The sequence below is a fragment of the Zonotrichia leucophrys genome, chromosome Z (genome assembly GCF_028769735.1).
Source record: "Zonotrichia leucophrys gambelii isolate GWCS_2022_RI chromosome Z, RI_Zleu_2.0, whole genome shotgun sequence".
Taxonomy (NCBI): domain Eukaryota; kingdom Metazoa; phylum Chordata; class Aves; order Passeriformes; family Passerellidae; genus Zonotrichia; species Zonotrichia leucophrys.
This window is the reverse complement of record NC_088200.1, coordinates 8795320-8814095: the sequence shown is the minus strand read 5'-3', so window position 1 is coordinate 8814095 and position 18776 is coordinate 8795320. Positions and strand designations below refer to the sequence as shown.

Sequence of the window (18776 nt, the reverse complement as noted above, 5' to 3'; positions counted from 1 at the left end):
GGGCACAGCGTGCTGCATGCTGGTCACCCCTGGGGATCTGTAGCTGTGACAGAGCTGTGAAGCTGGTGCTGCAGTGGTGACAGCACAGCCCTGCAGGACACAGGCCACCACGGCCCTCTGTGGCCCTTGTTATCCAGCTTCCCGGGGACACCAGCCAGCTGTGTGTCTTGGCAGGGGTGCCAGCCTGCTGCAGGGCACGACAGAGTGGGCTGGGCTTGGGAGAACTGTTGTGTCTTGTTCCCTGGGTGAAGAGCTTTGGGGTGCTGGCTGTGGGTGCCCCACTCCCAGGGTTATTAAGCCTGTGCTCTGTGCTTGGTTGTTCTTCATCTCCAGCAGACGGAGCAATAACACAGTGATTTAACACCTCTCGCCATGTGAGGGCTTCCCTGGGCTTCCCTCCACTGGCAGAGCCCACATCATCACCAATCCGTGACCAGGCACAAAATGTCCCTCCCCCTTCCTGCAGATGTCCATCTTCTTCCCCAAGGTGATGAGTGTGTCTCCCAGGTGACAAAGATAATTTAAAGGCTTATCTGGCTCTCAGAGCCTGAAATGCTTGCTGGGTTTTCTCTGTGGGTGAGCTGGATACCCCTGCTGTGGTTTGTACGCAATGGTATCCCACTGTGATCGTAGGAGTGAGCTCAAATATCCAAGTCAAGCTTTTAGCAGCAAGCTCTGTGGCCCCAGAGACTGAACTGGTGCTGTCAGGGCAGCATACCCCCTCCCAATTCCCTCCCAGATTCTCTTCTCAAATCCCATTCCCCTCCCAGCTGCACCATGGGCACTGCAAGGAAAGTCCCCCACAGGCTGGAGGGTCCCCTTTAGTGGCAGCCAGGTTCCCACAGGCCATGTGCTGCCAGCAACAACTGCAGCTTTTCCTGGGAGCTCTGTGGATGTGATCAGCTGGAGCATTCCAGCCGTGGGGACCACTCTCCTGGGGAATCTTGGTGTCTCTGCAGGGTTATTTTGCTGCAGACAGCCTGTTCCCAGCATCCAGCTGTCTCCAGTGCTCTGTTCTCATCATCCAGTGCCTCTAAGGGTGGAGAGCACACTCATCCCTGTAGAGGGGTGTCCTTTTCACTGCAGTGTTTGGGGTGGTTCCACAATCAGCCAGGCACTCTCCTTACTCTATGCTTTCGTGGGGAGACATGCAGCACCCCAAGTCTGCTGGGTCCTGGGTACACATGCAGTGTCCCCTGTCACTGCTGTGGGACACTCTGGGGACAGGAGGCCCAGCTTGCCTGATGGGACATGACCTGAGTCTGGGGTGGGATTTTAAGCAGCAGCAAGCTGTCGGTGCCCAGAAATGCCTGCAGAGAAGCCAGAAGCCCTGTAAGCACACCAGACAGAGGCTAGCTGGACACAGCTGTTTAATGAATGTATCTCAGTACGGATAGGGAGTTGCAACCCACGCACCCACGGCCGCCTCCTCGCCATGGCTCTGGCCACATCTCGGACCTGGCATCCGAAATATCCCCATTGGCGCTCTGGCCACATCTCGGACCTGGCATCCAAAATATCCCCAATGGCCTGGCATGCCAGGGTGGTAGAGGAAGATGTCGTGGCACTGGTGCGCCTCCTGGTCTTGCAGTGGGGGAGACCCTGGAGAGGGGAACTGTGCCCTGGCTGGGGGAAGGGGGCTGACTGGGATGATGCCCACAGGGCATCAGGGATGGAGGTGAGGGAGTGACCAGGCTGCTGCAAGTGCATCCCTGGCCTGTTAGACCCCGGGGCCTCCTGGCTGAGCCACAGAACACCAGCAGGGAGAGGCTGAGGGCACTGCGGGAAAGGGATTAGAGGGGCAGGAACAGCTGCTGGGACTGCCATGGGACCTGGGCATCCCAACCCTGGTGTGTCTCGGGCAAGGCTTCCGGGCTTTCTGCTCCTTCATCTGTGGGCTGAGTGCATCTATCACTGTGGGCTGCCAAAGGGGCCAGTGAATGCCTCATCCCTGCAGCTGGCACCTGGGGGGGCTCTGGGCTCTGCCTCCTCCTCCTCCTTACCACTAGCACTAATGCTCCCAGCAAGGCAAGTCTGCCCATTTTATGCGGAGGGTAGAGAGCGAGACTGAACAGGGCTGGTGTGGGACTGGAATGGCAAGCAAATGAAGAGCATCCCTTGGAACCAGGGGGACAGGAGGGGATGAGGGATGCAGGGGAGTGCTGCTGGCAAGATCAGAGGCACAGGGGGGTCCCCCTACATCTGACCTTGCCTTCCTATCCTCTGATGCTTTCTGTTACCAGTGCTCCTTCCTACACCATTGATGTTGGCATTAAATAGTTGGTTGCCAGCAGGGAAGGGTTGAGCCATGCCAGGAAACCGTCTCTTCCAGCCACTAGGTGTGCATGCAAAAATGGACCTACTGGGCTCCAACCCCTGTTGGAGTAGGGCAGGGATGTGAGAGACCCCAAAGGGAGTCAGCCACATCCCGTGAGGATCCACCACGCTGATGAGCTGAGACACTGCTTGCCACAGACCCGTGGGTGCTGCCTGTGGCACGCAGAGGCTCAGCTGTGCTGCGCCATGATGCTGTGGGAGGCTGGGGACACACGGGAACTCTGGGTTCTGCTGTCACCCCACAAGCACCCAGGGCAGCCCCTGCTCTGTCTGCGGGTCCCTGGGTGCTGTGGGGACAGGGATTATGGGGGTAGCCTGTTCTCTGCCCCTTGTGCCCCATGGTGACCCCGGGCACAGTACCCTCGCCCACCGCGGTCCCTGCAGGGCGCAAGTAACAATGGGGACACGCCCTGCCCCGCCCTGCTTCCCCCCACCAATCAGAGACCCAAGAGACACTCCCTCATCCAATCAGAGCCCGGCGCCCATCCTCTTCACAGCCAATCCGAGGGGGAGGCGGGGCATCGGGCAGCATGGCCGCTTCCCCACCAGCCAATGGGCGCCTGTCTGTGCCCGCGGGGAAGGCGTGGCAGGTCCCCATGGCGGGCGTGGCACCGCGCCCTCGAGGCGCGGCCGGCTCTAGGCGAGGGGCTGCAGGTGCAGGGCGGCGCTGTTGGGGCGCGCGGCCAGGATGTAGGCGACGTTCTCCCGCAGGAATCCGGGCCAGTCGATGCTCCTGCGGGCACATGTGGGCTCACTGGACACCCAGGCAACACTGCTCCCCCAGGGTCTCCCCAAAAAATGGGGGTGTCCGCCACCCCCCTAACCATCCCTGCCTCACCTGGTCTCCTCCTGCTTTGTGGCTGGCAAGATCTTCTCCGGGCTCTTGCCGTTCCTGCTGCTGGCGGGGCTGCCCTCCGATATGGGTCCCACATGGCTGATGCTGTTGCAGGGAGGAAGATGCTCTTCATCCCCACTCCATTGCACCCCAAATGGTGGTGGTGGTGGGGGAAAAGGATGCACAGGGCTGGGGGGCCATGGAGAGAGAGATGGCGGGAAGCAGGGCAACCATTTGTGTGCTGAGCCCCTTTGGTAGGTGTTGGGACTGTGTTGGGAGTCCCTGGCTGGGATATCACCCCTAGACCAGGGTGGGCATCCCCTCACCTGACATTGCAGGACAGCATCTCCTTCTGGTGCTTGCGGAACCAGCTGTGCCGGGCCTGGCGGCACTCAGCTTCCCCGATGAAGCCGTCGTTGTCCTGGTCCAGGGCCAGGAAGGCTGTCCGTGCCCGCTCCCGCTCCTTGGGTGTCAGCAGCCGCAGAAGGGCATTCTAGGGGGGGTCAGAGAAGCGAAGGTGGAGCACTCATCCTGTGGGAACCTCCCTCCTTATATCCCCAAGGCTGTAAGGGTCTCTACCCTGAGTGCCATGGCCATGGGAGTCAGCCCCAGGTGTCACAGCCAAGGGTATCAGCTTTGGGTGCCATGACCCTGGGTGCTGTGGCTGTGGATGCTGGACCCAGGTGCCACTGCCATCTGCTGGCCATGGTAGCCAGCCCTGGGTGCTGTGACCATGTGTGACAGCCAGAGGAGCAAGTCCTGGGTGCCACAACCATACCTGTGGCCGTATTTTCTGCAGCAGCTGGATGGACTCGTGGGAGAGGAAGTCCTGCCACTCAATGTGCCCTTTCTTGTCAGGGTCCAAGGCGTTGAACTGCAGGGCTGCCTGCTCCTCCTGTGCCTCGGGCATGGTTCGCTCAAACTGCTGCTTGTGCACTTGGTGTTTGTAGTGCAGGAAGTCATCCAGGGTCAGGCAGCTCTCTGCAGGGGACAGATTGGCTGTGCTGTGCCCAGGAAGGAGGGGGGACCCACCTCCCCAGCTGCTTCCTGCAGCCATCTGGGACCCACCGCATGGAAGGTACACACCTGGAATGATCTTGCAGTTCTTCAGGGTCTCCATCAGGCTGTACATCTCCTCCTCTGTCAGCAACAGATTGAGGTTGTCCTGGGGTGGGGAGCAGAGAGGAGCGATGAGAAAAAGACATGGGGTGAGGGAGCACATCTCTTTATGGCAGCACTGGGATCCCTTGAAGGCAAGTGGGTGAGGACACCCAGAGAGATGTGCTGTGTCACCCAAGGGTACTGCAGTGGGATGGCTCCACGCCCCTGGGCTTTGGCCATTCCAGCTCTGCACAGTGTCACATCCTGCACCAAGGTTCTGAGGAGCTACCTGCAGAGGTGAGGAGGTTGCAAATGGCCACTGTCCCCTGCATCTGGTGACCCCATCAGGCCATGGTGGGTGGTGGGAACTGGAGAGCAGCACATCCCCCATTGCCCCAGAGCAGGCTGTGAGGTGGGACCCTGATTGTGTCCACGTGGGGCACAGTTCCCTGGGGAGCACCCACCACCCAGCAGCAGCCTGGTGTCCCCCTGTCTGGGCACTCACGCAGTAGTAGCAGCTCCAGCCGGTCTCGGTGTGCGCGGTCTCTGTCACCTCCACGGTGCTGTCCTTCTGCAGGTAGCCCATGCGGCGCAGGCAGCCGTCGTGGTACACCCGGTGGCAGATGCGGCAGGGGAAGAGGCTCTCAGCTGTCCACACCTCGCAGATCTCACACATCTCGTCATTCAGGATCTGGGGAGGGACGGGCACAGGCTCAGCAGAGCAGTGTGGGCACGGGCTTGGCTTCTCCGTCTGGGCAGTGCTTTGCAGGTGGGAGTGGATGCTAAGGGGGGAAGATGGGAATGTGTGGGGCTGGCATAGGGAAGAGATTGTTGTAACAGACCTGGCTGGTCAAGTTAGAGGAGGGTGGGTGTGTTTGTGGGGAAGACTGGTGGGTGGATGGGTCTGGCTATAGGGTTGATGGGGCTGTGAAGCCGTAGGTTCTTTGCAGTGTGTTACATGTGGGTGGCTGGACTGTAGGGTTGTACATTGGCTGGTCTTTAGGGTTGTAGTTATTGATGGATAAGCTGTAAGGTTTTCCACACATTTCCATTTCCACTTCCAAACAGATGCTAACCTGGGTATATTATCTAGGTACCCTGTGTAATTTAGCTCAGGCTGTGGTTAGACACTGGAATAGGCTCGCCAGGGCAGTGGTCACAGCACCAAGCCTGGATAATACTCTCAGGCGCCTAGTGTGATTTGTGGGGTGTCCTGTGCATGACCAGGAGTTGGACTTCAATGATCCTTGTAGGTCCCTTTCAATTCAGGATATTCCATGTGTTTATGGTGCCATATAAGGGTGTAGGTGGGCTGGGGGGTAGGCTTGTTGAGTGGGTGGCTGTATGTGTAGGGTTGTGGGTGTGGATGGGTGGGTTGTAGGATTGGGTGGATAAGCTGTTGGGTTGTAGATGGGCAGGAATGTTGGGACTGAAGGTATGGAGGGATGGTGTGAGTTGCAAGCTGGTTGACTGTAGGTGGATAAACATGTATATCAAATTGTACTCTCTTACCCAGACCTAGAACTGCCTGTGCCCAGCAGTGACTTCTCCTTTTCCAGACACCCCAGGGTGCCTCCAGGGCACATCTGAGCAGTTGCACCCCCCTCCCAGTGTGGCACATCCACCTGCCCAGCCTGGCTGCTGGCCCTGTACCCCACTGAGCCACCCCGTAGGGCTTTGCGAGATTGTCACTGCCTGGCAGACACTCAGATGCTTGTGCACCTCCAGCCCTGTCCCCATCCCTCCCACACCGTCTCTGTGGTTCCATCCGCTCACCTGCTCCCTCTGCTCCAGGCTGATGTCCGGCGGCTCATCATCGTGGAGCTCCCTCTTGGGCCGGATGAAGGCTGGCGGCGTGAACCTGTTGGCCCGGTCGAACTCCTCTGGCTCCACGCCGCGGCCATCCCGCAGCCGCTCCCAGGCCGCCTTGGCGGCACTGCTCTCCTCCGGCTGGGAAGGTCCTGCCACCGCTTCCTCCTCTCCCTCTTGCACCTCCTGCTCCAGCGTCCCCTGGCGTGCGGTCCCCGCCTCCGCCCGGCGCCGTGTCGATGGCTGCTCCCGCAGCCCGTCCTTGAAGGCTGACACGGCCAAGCTGACCTTCTGCACCCTCTCCACCGTCTGCCTCCTGGACATCAGCACCCCCATGGCTCTGCGGTGGGAAGGAAGGTGCTATGTCCCTGACCCCCAAAAGGGTCTCCTGGTGGTTTTCCCCCAGCTGCATGAGGAGCAGCTCAGGGCAGGGAGAAGTGGGGTCTTTGTGACAAATTGACACTGGGATCATGGTGGTGGCCGTGGGGAGGTGGATTCCTGGCCATGGAGGGTCTGAGTGGGTGGGGGAGTGGGACAGAAGGCAGGGAGATGGTTTGGGGGTGCCTCTCCACCTTGCTCTATAGACTCCGGCTTAACAAGAAACACATCCAGGCCTTTTCCATGCCAGATCAGTAAAACCCAGAGGTACTAGGACCAGCTGTAACCCTTCTCCTAGCGTGCATCTCCTTTCTGCCTTAAAGACAATCTCTGTGGCCACTCAAGGGTGAAAGACATCCTCTCTGCAGCTCTGCCCAGGACTAGGTCATGGCAGGTCTGGTGCTGACCCCTCACCTTCCTTAAATTCCTCTTCACTCAGCTGCCTCTTCTTGCACTCAGATGTTTGTGTGTGTGCTGCTGCTGTGATCACTGGGCATGCTGCAAGGAGCCATGTGGGGAGGCTGGGCCAGCCGTAGGAGGACTGTGAGGGTGCAAGAGGGAAGGGGGGAAATGTATGGGACAGGGGCACATGGGACCCAAGAAGGATGTTTGACTTCAGTGCCAGGGGAAGATCACCTTAGGATAAAGTGGGGAGGCCAACAGCAGCAGCAATAACAGGTTGGACTCTCTCTCACTGGGTGTGAGCTGAAGCTGGGGAGAAGCAGAATTTGGCCTCCAGCATCATGGGGCACAGCATCACCTCACATGGGTCCAAGGGCTTCCCTCGTGCCATGCTGGGGTTGCACCATGGAAGAGGCTGCCCTGGGAGCAGTGGTGGAATCACCATCTCTGGAAGTGTTTATAACCATGTAGACATGGCACTTAGGGATGTGGTTTAGTGGTGGCCTTGGCAGTGTTGGGTTAATGGTTGGAGCCGATGATCTTAGAGGTCTTTTCCAGCCTTAATTATTCTCTAATTCTATGCTGCAGCAAAGAGGCACTTCCAGCTGGTGCCCAGGGACCGGGAGGCAGAGCAGGGAGATTGGAGCAGCAATCTCCCTCCCCGCCAGCCCCGGCAGGGAAGTCCCCAGGTAGCGGGATAATTAACAGCACGCGTGCACACCGCCGGGATCTCGCTGCCTGCGGGAGGACTCGACTCCGCGGGCACTGCTGTGGCAGGGAGCCTGGTCAGGGTAATTACAGGTACCCCGCAGCAGCAGGGCCGAGCGGAGCAGAGCAGAGCATGCTGGCAGGCGGCAAACACCACTGCGTGCGCACGCATGTGATTCCCCAGCCTCTCGCCACCGCCGCGGGACCATCTGCCTGCAGATTCCCACGCGCTGAGCCGGGGGTGCAACACGTGTGCTGTGGGCCCCGTCCTGCGCGTGGGGGTCCCAGCAGTGGGCACGGGTGCGGGCTGGGGTATTTGCACCTGTTGGCCGCAGTGCCTGGCTCGGAGCTGGTGCCCGGCCTTCTTCGGCTCCCGGGGCTTTGCAAGGGTGGGAGCGGGGCAGAGCTGGAGGCACGTGTCCGAGCCACAGCAACAGCGTCTCTGCGGCTGTGCCAGTGGGAAGGAAAACACCTGGGTGTTTCTACCTCCTCGCCGTGCCACCACCCTCTGCCTGGCTGGCTCAGGATCACGTCTGCCGTGGTCAGGATCAGCTCTGCTGCTGGGCAGCATTGCAGCTCTGCCTGCGAGCGAGAGAGTCGGAGAAGTCACAGGGAAATCCCCCCAAGATCTGCCTTTGTAGGTCCCTGCAGCAGCGAGTGTTGAGCAGATCCTGACCTACTCCTGCCCAAGGTTTGCGTAGAAGTGGGGAGGAGAGGGTCCAGAGGGGCTAGGCTCACAGAGAAGAGTGAAAAGAGGTGCATGGCCCACAGCCCCCCAGTCTCCCTGGTACCCACACCCATGTTCCTCATCTCAGCGTGCTGGCAGCTTCTCCCCACGATGCTGCTGAGCTCTGGGTACCCCAACCCGAGCCCCCCTGCAGTGCAATAGAAGGGTGGCTGGTGTGTGGACTTGCTGTATTCCTCCCCAAATCTGGCTCTCCTGTGTGTTCACAGTCACCCACCTGCACTGCGCTGCTGCTGCAAGATCCCAGCCCGCCTCCCTGTTCCCTGTCCTCTCCCAAGCCTTCCCCGAGTGCCTTCTGCCACTGCCTACTGTGTGCCTGGAGCCGGGACAGTGTCACTTCTGTCACGACTTGTGTCTATTCTCAGCTCTGCTTGCCTCCCTGCCCCTGCTAGTGCTGTGCAGCTGGATCCTGCCTGCACATCCAGGGCTGAATGGCTTCACCCTGAACTCAGTCTCCAGACTCTGCTCCCTTTCCACAGGCCCCATTGCTCCCCAGATACCCCAAACTTGCTCTGCACTGTCCTAACCCCTTTTTTGCCCGTGCCCTGTGCTCTGCCTGACCTGGCTTTGTGGGGTGGGACTTTACCTTCACATAGAACCTGGGATGACTTGGGGGCCTGCCAGACTTTGGGAGTCCCCCTTCTCCTGGGGAGGGAGGACCAGGGTCAGTCTCACCTCATAGCAGCCCAGAAACCTGAGCAGCCCCTGCGTCCCCACTTGTCCTTGGGGGAAGGTGTCTCCGGTGCTATTTGTGTCCACCCCCTGAGGCAAAGAGAACCACCACCTGTCTCATGGTGACCTAAGAGGTGCAGGGGCCTCGACCTTGCTGCCAGGCTGCAGTGTGGGGCTATTTTTAGGTCGCCCCCACAGAGGAGCTAAATCTGGGCACAGGCAGAAGCTGCCTGCAAACACCCGGCTCCACCGAGCCCTGCCAGCACTGGGGGCTGTCACAGTGGGTGGTGGGAAACTTCCCAACCTCTTCCCTTGTCCCCTTCCCCCTGCACCCCTGCCCTGATCCTTGGGCGACATCCGTTCCCCTCACTCTTCTCTTGGATTTGCTCCGTACTGCTTCATTCCTGCAGCAAAACACTGAGCCAGAAACACTTCATCCTCTTAGTGCCCATGGACACATCTTTCCCACCTTCATGCTCCTCTCTACGTGGGGGAAACTGAGGCATGGAAGCAAGGCTGGTGCAGCTGGAGTGAGAATTAAGCCTGTGTTAGGTACGAATGGCGAAAGAGCTGGTGGCTAGCACGGAGGCACCCCGGGAGAAGGAAACAGGGCAGAGCATCCAGATGCAAACAGAACCAGCGGTGCCTGCATGGCTGCAAAATCTCTGTCCATGGCAGAGCACACGTGGCTTGTGCTGGGGTTAGGGGGTGCCTGGTTAGTGGTGGGTGGTGGCGGCGGGTGACACAGGGGTGGGGGTGACACAGGGGTGGGGGTGACACACGGGTGGGGGTGACACACGGGTAGGTGTGCAGTGCAGCTGGGGTGGTGTGGCGGCTGGGAGCACAGCAGGGACGCGTCGGGAGCAGCGCGGGGGGCTGTGTTTGTTAGGGCTGGATGTGTCACAGGGGGATGAGGTGCGAGGGGTGGATGTGCTGCTTCGGGGTGAACGTGCCACGGCGTGGCTGGCAGTGCGGGGCAGGTGTTATGGCCCACGGGGGTGCTGCTGTGGGCATGGGGTGGGTGGTGGCTTTGGGTGCAGGGGTGTTGCAGCAGCTGTGGGAGTGGGGTGGTGTCTGTGGCAGCTGGGGGGTGTGGGATGGGTGCTTCTCGGGGGCTGTGGGTGCAGGGTGAGCTGTTGTGGTGTGCAGTGGTGGCCTGGGGACATGGGGGTGTGGGGCCACAGGGTCTGTAGGACTGACTGTTACCGGCCCCACAGTGTGTCCTTGGTGAAAGGCCCTCCCAGCAAATTAAGGGTCGGTGGGTGCTGGGGCTGGTGCACCCTTGAGCAGGCACCCACTCCCGGGGTGTGCAGACCAGACCCCCCTCGTGTGCCAGGATCTGGCTCCCTGATCCAGGGGGAAGGATGTGCCTGGTCCCCACAGGCTGCCAGGGGGCCAGGCCTCCTCCCTGCCCTCCCCAGGCTGCTGGGTCTTTTTCCCTGCAGTGCTGTGCCTTACTTAGAGCAGCATTAGGGAACCTGGGGGCAGAGGGGTGGGGTACCAACACAGAGGAAAACACTGGGACCTCAAAGCCCATGGCAGCCTGGTCCCAGGTCTCGGTCCGAAGGGCACGAAGCAGTGCTGGGAGGAGCTGCCACGGTTCTACATGGCTCTTGCACATCTCTGCACACCCTGCCAATTGCCGCCTGCCTGGGGTGAGGGGGACCAGGCTGCGAAGGCAGCAGGCTCTGCTTAGGGGACATCGCATTCCAGCTCCTTGAGCTGGCTGCAGATGGCCACGGGGGTCTGGCAGCATCCTCTTGACCCCTCTCCTGGACAGACAGCACATGCCAGAACTATGGCACTGCTGGGACTGCTGCTGTGAGATGATCTATTTGCCATGGGGCAGAGAGGTCCGTGGCTGATGGTCTGATGGTCCCTCCCACCCTCTGCAGGGCTGTGGGAGTCCAGCAGGGATGTCGGGTGGGGGGGGTGCTGTGTCTCAGTCCTGGGGACACCAAGCAGTGGCTGTTCTCCCTGCCGGATCAGGTTGCCCATCCTGCCGCGCTATGACAGATTTTATAGGTGTGTCGCACTCTTTCATCTCCCAGAGGGGGATGAAAATGCCGTGACAGCAGAGTCCCTTTCTCTGCAGCAGACACAGCTCCTGCCCAGCTCTGCACTTCTCCTTCTCTTCTCCCTCCCCAGTACCCACATGAGGACCCTGATACCTGGGCGGGACCCTCTCACCCCATCCTCATCCCCACTCCCAAGCATCCCATCCCAGGCGCTCTGGTCCCAGGATCCCGGGGGCAGTGGGGGAACCCACCAAAGGGTGACACAATGTGTGGACAGCCCATGCTACGCACCCAGCAAAGCACCTATAATACAAAAAAAAAACCCAAAAAACCCACTTACCAGGATCGGGGTCGCTCTGGGAACAGGAGCCCTAGACAGCAGTCCACACCATGTCCATCGCCGCTGCCTCTGGCCACGAGCCCCTCTGTGCCCGCGGGTGCTCACCGCATGCCGTGCCCCGCGTGCAAATCCCTATCAGGGGATGGAGGGATGGAGGGATGGATGGAGCAGCGAGGGTGGTACCCGGGAAGCCAGAGCCCTGCACTTGCTGCTGGAGGATGCAGGAGGCAGCGCGATGCTGGGAGCGGATGCCTGTGTCTATCACACACACACCACACACACACACACACACACACACACACACACTCTCTCTCTCAGAGGAAGCAGGGAGCTTGTGACTGGGGCTGAGCAGATGCAGCCTGGTTTGCTGTCCCTGTACCAATTGCTGCCCGAGCCGTGTTAAAAAGCTCTCCGAGAAACGGAGATTTTTTTTAACCGGGCTGACGTGTGCTGGAAGATACCAATAGAAGCTTTCCCTGCATCTCCTTTGGCCCCCTGGGTTGAACCGCCTTTCTCAGAAAAAACCTCAAGGATTACAGAGGTGGGACTGCATCCAAGGATGAGCAAAGGTCTCATCTGCCCCCGCTGCGGGGTCTTCCCCAGACCAGTGCCTCAGTCACGGGCTACCTGCACCTGCTTTAACCCAATGTCTGCTGGTCAGTGCTGCAGGCAGTCTGTCCTTCCCACATTATGGTGCAGCAGGGGCACAGTGGCTGCTGGCTACATGCAGCCTTGTGTGCCCAGTTCAATGCAAAACAAGGGGTTTTTTGTTGTTCTAGTCCCCAGGACTTGTTATATCACCTGGGTGGACACCACAGGGCTGCAGCAGTGCTGGGGGCATACAGGGGGCTGGAAGGGGTGATGGGGCAGGGGAGAGGATCTGGTGGGGAGAAAAAGGCACAGCTCCAATGCAGCACCTTTGAAGGCAGAGTATTTGGTCCACATGCATCCCCAGCTGCCCCACATCAGCTTGTTGGGGATGGTCGCTCAGCCCCCTTACACCTCACTGGAAGGGGGTGCCGCTGGTAAGGGGCTGAACTTTCCCCTTCAGGAATAGACAGGTCTACATGGGGATGATTTAGGATGAAACAGACTCTGAGCCCTCCTAGGAGCAGCTTCCATCCAGGCTTGGGGTGCATGCTGAAGGTGAGAGCAGAGGGCTCTGGGCAGTGCGGATGCTGCAGGGCTGCCCAGCTCCTTGGCCAGGCTGGGCACAGCAGGTGCTGTTCTGACTGGGACACGGGGAAGCTCTGCTCAGCCCCACTGCACTGTTCCTGTTCCCAGGATACTGCCTGGGGGGAACAGAGAGAATCCTCATCCTTCCCTGGCATCCTAGCCCTGCCAGCCCCTGTGTCCTCCACTGGGCAGGTCCTGTCAGGCTCCAGATCTGCCAGCCCCACAGAACAGTGGGTGTGTGGACAGCAGTGAGCAGCAGGGGACAGGAAGGGATGTCACCTCTCCCATACAGAGAGCATGGGGAGTGTGGAGTGGGAGACTTGGCATTAAGAAACATTTGATGACTGAAGCTTCCTGGCTTCTGGAAGATGGGAAGAACCATCCCGGAGGTCTTCTACACCCCAAAACATACTGTGGTGGATGCAGTATGCAACACCCCCGGAGTGCTCTGCATGCCCAGGTGCAGGTCACTGGGACAGGGCAGCCCTGGGGGGACCAGGTTCCACATGCTGGTGCCACATGCTGGTGCCAGAATGGTTCTTGACCCTTGGCTGCTATTCCACACCCTGTGCTAGCCCTCTACAGACTTACTGACACTGACCCCACAATACCCATATTGTCATTATGGACCCTTCCCATGGCTCACCTGGGAGTTGGCTGAGACCATCTGCAGCTCATGTCACCTGCAAACAGATCCAGAGGCTGGGAAAGCAGCATCTGGGTGCTGTGCTGCGATCTGAGCCAGTCCATGGCTGTCTTTCCCATGGCTGGGGATGCACAGAGCCAGGCTGGAGACAGGATTTATCTGTTTTCTGCTTGTGGCTGTCGGGTCCTGCCTTGCTTCACTCCATAAACTGCAGGAGCCTTAATGCAGTCTCTGGGTGCCCTGCCCTGGCCCAAGGTGCCTCCCTGTGCTTCATCCTTCCTCAGGAATGCTTTCCTTTATGGTGAATCACATTTTGCATTATTTAGCCCGGGGAGCATGGTGGAAAGGTGTTGGGATGGCTGTGGGGTGGAGAAAGTGGATGCCAGCTGTCAGGGAGGCCAGCGAGAAACATCTTCACAGACGAACCTTGGCCCCAGAGGACAGGAGAGGAGTGTGCGGGCAGGCTGTAAAAGCTTTTAGTGCCTCTGTGGGGAGGGCAGTCCCGGGGCCGAGTGCGGTGGTTCCTGGAAAAGCAGAGGCAAGGAGGAGCTCCAGCCCCGCTCCTGCTCTGGCTGCCAAAGGCCTTGGGCATCCCGCCGCAGGCAGGTGCGCTGCCCCCCAAAATGAGAGCTACAGCCCAGATCCGCTTCTGCAAGGACACCTGTGCCAGATTAAGGATCGTCTCGCACCCTTTGGGGAGGAGGAGGAGGAGGACACCGTCCCCTGTCCTCTCCGAAACGGCACGGCGTGGTTGGTTGGCTGCTCGCTGGAGCGGCACAGCCGGCAACAGGCTGGGGAAGCTCCTGAGAGGGAGCCGGCAGCGCCGGTCTGCCGGAGGAGGGCTGCAGGGGCGGAGGTGAGAGCTGAGCTGCAGCGGGAATGTGCATTTTCGTCAGCTCCTCTCCCCGCTCCCGAATCTCGCATGACGCCCGCGTGTAGGTCACTGGCTGCTGCGGCGTGTGGGCTCGCCATCTGCGGCGGCTCGGAGCGCCCAGCGCGGCCCTGCAGCTGCCCCGGACCCCGGGGGACACGGGCCGGGGTCCGCCCTGCCGTGGGGGTGGATGGAGGGATGGAGGGATGGATGGAGGGAATGATGGGGTCCCCAAGTTTTGGCAGGAGCGGCAGCCTTGGCGCGCCTGCGCGAGCCGGCGTTCCTGCCAGCCAGCGGGGGGTGATGGAGGAGAGAACTTGTCAAAATAGCGAGATATCTTTTTTCAGGAGATTGCAAGTTTGGCTGATGGAGATAATAGTGTTGATGCGCTGCGGGGAGGGTTCGGAGAGGCATCGACTCCCCTCATGGCAGCTGTTTCAGGAGGGAAGGATGATACCAAAATCAGCGTGAAATTGGATAAAAACTGGCTGCCTGAAGGGCTGCCGTGTCAGACTGCAGGCAGAGAAAGGCAGAGCATCGCCCATCACCTGGAATAAACGGTGAGCAAGATAGACCATGCCTGGCTCCCTGCACAGCCCGTGCCACCCATGTGTGTGGGGTCCATGCAGGGAAAGGAGCTCAGGATTTTACCCATGGAGCTGGTCCCAGTTGCAGACATGATCCTGCTCTCCACTGGCAAACAAACAGGAAACCTCCTGGTGCTGGCTGCAGACAGCGCCTCTCAAGGCCACCTGCTATGGCTGTCCTTCACGTCCACTGACAGTTGTCCATCCCTACCCCTGGACATTCACACAAAGGCTCATTGATGGCCGTCCATCACTCTCCTGTTCATCACTCAGGGGCTGTGCAGGAGGCTGATCGCTGTCCATCATGTTCCCACATCAAGGCCAGATCCCTGACATGCCTTTCACTCCGTGCATTGATGCAGCTGTCCTCGGTGGTGCCACACCCTGACAGCTCAGCCATTGATCCCTGCAGCCTCCAGCTCCCTGCAGCTCAAACCCGTGGGTGGAGGGGAGCTGTAGCCCTGTGCCACCTACCCCAAAGGTTTAATACTGCTTTTCTTAGGGAGATTGATGCTGGAGAATCCTAGGCTGCTCTGATACATTCCCTCTCCCAGACCTGTCCCCACCAATGTCCCCCCTCACCAGCTGTGTGTGTGTGAGGCTGCAGTGCCATTGCCACTCCAAATTGGTGATGGGGCGGGGACTGCTCCATGGCTCCTGCTCCCTGCATTCATCCTGCTGTGTTTTTTGGGATGGTGATGGGGACAGGAATCATCCTGGCTTGTCCCCTCCCTCAGGAGCCAGAGTGCCCTAAGCAGGAGCTGCAGATGGTGCCCACCATGGGTGCAGCCTCTCCTTTAGTCCCCATCAGCAGCTAGGCAGTAGCAAACCCAAAGTAGGTTAAGACACCGTGGATGCTGGCTGTGTGCCTCGTGGCTGTGGCACTGAGCTTTTGTGCTCTGAGCTTTTCCCTCCTGTCCCAGAAGGCAGAGCTCTTGCTGGACATCATCACTGAGCAGCCCTGTTTACAGGGCAGGGTGCAAGGGCTGGTTTTGCTGTGTCTCCCCCCAGTGCCCTCAACAGCTTTTGTGGTACTCAAAAATCCCCCAGCACAAAACCCTGGAGTAGAACCACACAGGAGCAGGGAGGGAGAGTTTGCAGTCAAGGTTTGTCTGGATTCATGGCAGAATTCCAGCTGTGGCATGGCCAGGCACCACTTTCTGTGGGTAGGAGGAACCCCTCCTTTGTCCAGCCACAGATTTTGTCTGAGGTCCTATTCCTGCCTAATCCAACAACCTCTCATGGAGCATGAGCACAGTGTGCTTCCCAGGGTGGTTTTAGCTCCTTCCAGGGCCCTGACCTGGTACAGGGCTCAGTGCAACTTCCATCTCATCCTCATCTGTGTCTGCTGCCATTCCTACCTCACTGCCACATCTCCACTTCTGCTGGGCTGAGGCACAGCAGCCCCAGGTCTGCTGGACATGCATCTCTGAGCAGGCAATGCATCCTACCAGCTTCTCCAGCTGCTGGAAGGAGAAGATCCAGCCTAGATCCAGCCCATTTATCCTTTCACTTGTCCTCCTCCACAGCTACATGCTACTCTCTGCTCCATGCTATAGTCCTGCAGTCACAGTTTGGCTGTTCCCTTATCCTACAGGACAGGTCTCTGAGGAGCCTTGGGAAGAGTGTGAGGTGCTCAGTACCCTGTTCTCTTGTGCAGTCACTTGCCCACATTGCTCATACATAAGCCGCCTTCATCCCCACAGTAAGGGAGAAAAGCTGATGGAAACACCTGTTCAGACCTGGGGAGGGAGTAGAGAGAAAAGATGTGGTCTGACAGTGTCTGAGTGCTAAAATGCCCCATGAAGAGCTGGGAGGAAGGTTCAGGGGTGAGGGAAGCAGGGGGAAAAAGGCAGCAGCCCGTCTTGCCCAGACGACATATTCCAGGACTTGGATCTGCAGGAAGGTTTTCCCCAAGCTTGTGCTTATCCTGGGATGCCCTTCCTTGGAGTGGCAGGTCCCTACAGAGCAGCTGGGGCAGGGAGTCATTGGTCTTTCGATCCTGCTCCTGCAGCTGGAGGCTTGCCAAGCATGGCCCTGATGAGATGAGGGTGCTCCTGCTGGACAGATAATAGCTGAGCAATTTAGAGCTCTCTCATCTAGGAGCACTCTTGCAGGCATCAGCTAAATGACCCTCTTCACAGGACCACTCCAGCCAGCTCCAGACACTGGGCATCCCTCACAGCTCATCCCTCTGCTCCACCTGTAAATCCCAGAAAATGTGGGTCTGGCCCCTCAAGTCACCAGGGACCCTCCTTTCCTAAGCAGAGACATGGGTGTAGTCAAATAGTGGAGACTGGTGCAGGGACTTGTCCCCCAGGACACTGATGGGCTCTGTAGAGCAGGATGGCCCCCAGGAATGGGGAGGAGGATCTAGGCTGTGCTGGTGGGGGGACTGCTGGGTTTGGGCTGTGGGTGGGTGCAGAGTGTGGGTTTGTAACCCCACAGCACCCTGCAGGACGTGCACAAGCCCCACGGGAATGCCAGCCCTTCCTGCTGCCCCCCTGGCTGTCAGCCTGCAGCGTCAGCCGTCCCCACATCCTCCATCTCTGCCACGGGCCGTGCAGCATCCTCACAGAGGAGCTCTCAAGTGGAACGGAAACGCCTAATGAAGGCCGACTTCATTAACCAGGGCTGTCAGGGGGATGATTGCTGCCTTCCTGAGCCACTCTGTAAGCAATGGAGCTGTGTCAGAGGAGAGGAGAGGAGAGGAGAGGAGAGGAGAGGAGAGGAGAGGAGAGGAGAGGAGAGAGAGGAGAGGAGAGGAGAGGAGAGGAGAGGAGAGGAGAGGAGAGGAGAGGAGAGGAGAGGAGAGGAGAGGAGAGGAGAGGAGAGGAGAGGAGAGGAGAGGAGAGGAGAGGAGTAAATCCAAATACCTCTGCCCTGCTGGCAAGGGCACCATGATATGTTTAGGGAGCTGGGGATAAGCAGGCAGCCCTCAGGGCTGGAGGCAGAGCCCATCTGGCTCCAGAGGAGAATGATTCTCCCTCTCTTTTTCCCTCTCCTCTCACACAGCTCCTTTCCTATCTTCTCCTCTTAGCTGAGAGCTGTGAGTGCTGGATCTGGCCATTGAATCCCCCTGGGGCACAGCTGGGTGCTGTTCTAACACACAGATGGGACCTGGTGTGACCTGCAGTGATCCCAGACTTCTGGATGCTGCAATCTGGGCAGGGACATGGTGCTTGCAAGTGGTCCAGCAGGCTCCACATTGCTTTTGGCATCTCTGTCAGCCCTGTTCCCATACTGCAGCATGCTACAGACTGGCTTCCTGAAAAAGCTCCCTCTCCAAGCCTGGAAAACCTTTACCCATGTGAGGGGCTATGCACGCTCCCTGTCTTCCCTCTTGGGAACCTCCAAGCACCCCTGATGGGGTAATTTGGAACAGCCCCGCAGAGCATCAGAGCCCCAGCACGCCACTGCCTCTCCTCTTAATCAGCTAATTGTGTGTTTGGGGTTTCAGGCAAGGGCCCCAGCCTGGTGTTGCCATACCAACCACATCAGCTTCACTTTCAAACATTTACCAAGCAGGCTTGAAATGTGGAGGGGGGAGTGGGGGGTGTGAATTAAAAGAGGAGAGGAAGCCAAACAGAGGGTTGAAGGGAGGGGAGAGAGTAAAAGGGCTGTGCCTGTGCCTTTTCCACTACCCCACGCTGAGTCCTGCTGGGCAGAAAGCTCTGATTAAAACAGCTCTTGCTGGGACTCGGAGGCTTTTTGGGGAACAAAAAATGCCCCAGCCTGCTGGAGACCGTCTGGGGCACTACTGGGGATGGGATCATATTGATTCCTTCAGCAGGCTGAGGGGAGGGCTGGGAGATGAGGGTGCCCAGGACCCTGAGCAGGGTGGGGGATGAATGGTGGGTGCTGGTTCTGGGGACCCGTCACCCCCAAAGCTGGCTGGGCTGGGGCTGCAGGCAGCTGGTGGGATGGCTCGATGGAGGAGGTTAAAAAAAGTGGCTTGGGCTGTGATGTGGGGCAGATCTTACAGCTCAGAGGGTCCATCCTCTCTTTGTCCCCAGCCTGCTGTCATCCCAGGGTAAAGAGCAGGAGCAGATAGCATGTGTCTGCCCTGATTTCTGGAGCTGATTGTCTCCCCTGCTCTCTGGCTGTGACCCTGTCCCTCCTCTCTTCTTCCAAATCCACATCTTTGCCCT

The 18776-nt window shown here is 59.1% G+C and overlaps 1 protein-coding gene across 1 annotated transcript; it reads right to left on the bottom strand.

The window, feature by feature from the left end:
* Positions 1-1353: 1353 nt before the first annotated feature.
* On the bottom strand, positions 1354-11770 carry PHF24 (PHD finger protein 24). Its single transcript, XM_064735763.1, has 8 exons — positions 11346-11770; positions 6050-6422; positions 4779-4964; positions 4259-4337; positions 3951-4153; positions 3499-3665; positions 3176-3277; positions 1354-3070 (listed from the first exon to the last, which is right to left on the bottom strand). Exons 2-8 carry the CDS (start codon positions 6416-6418, stop codon positions 2974-2976), a joined length of 1203 nt encoding a protein of 400 aa, XP_064591833.1. The 5' UTR covers positions 6419-6422; positions 11346-11770; the 3' UTR covers positions 1354-2973.
* Positions 11771-18776: the final 7006 nt, after the last annotated feature.

Excerpts from the sequence above, each read along its gene's own strand:
- PHF24 (XM_064735763.1), bottom strand. The coding sequence starts at position 6,418 with ATGGGGGTGCTGATGTCCAGGAGGCAGACGGTGGAGAGGGTGCAGAAG. Across the intron at positions 3,278-3,498 it reads ATGCTGTCCTGCAATGTCAG|CATCAGCCATGTGGGACCCA; the intron begins GTGAGGGGATGC and ends TCCCTGCAACAG. Across the intron at positions 3,071-3,175 it reads ACAAAGCAGGAGGAGACCAG|GAGCATCGACTGGCCCGGAT; the intron begins GTGAGGCAGGGA and ends ATGTGCCCGCAG.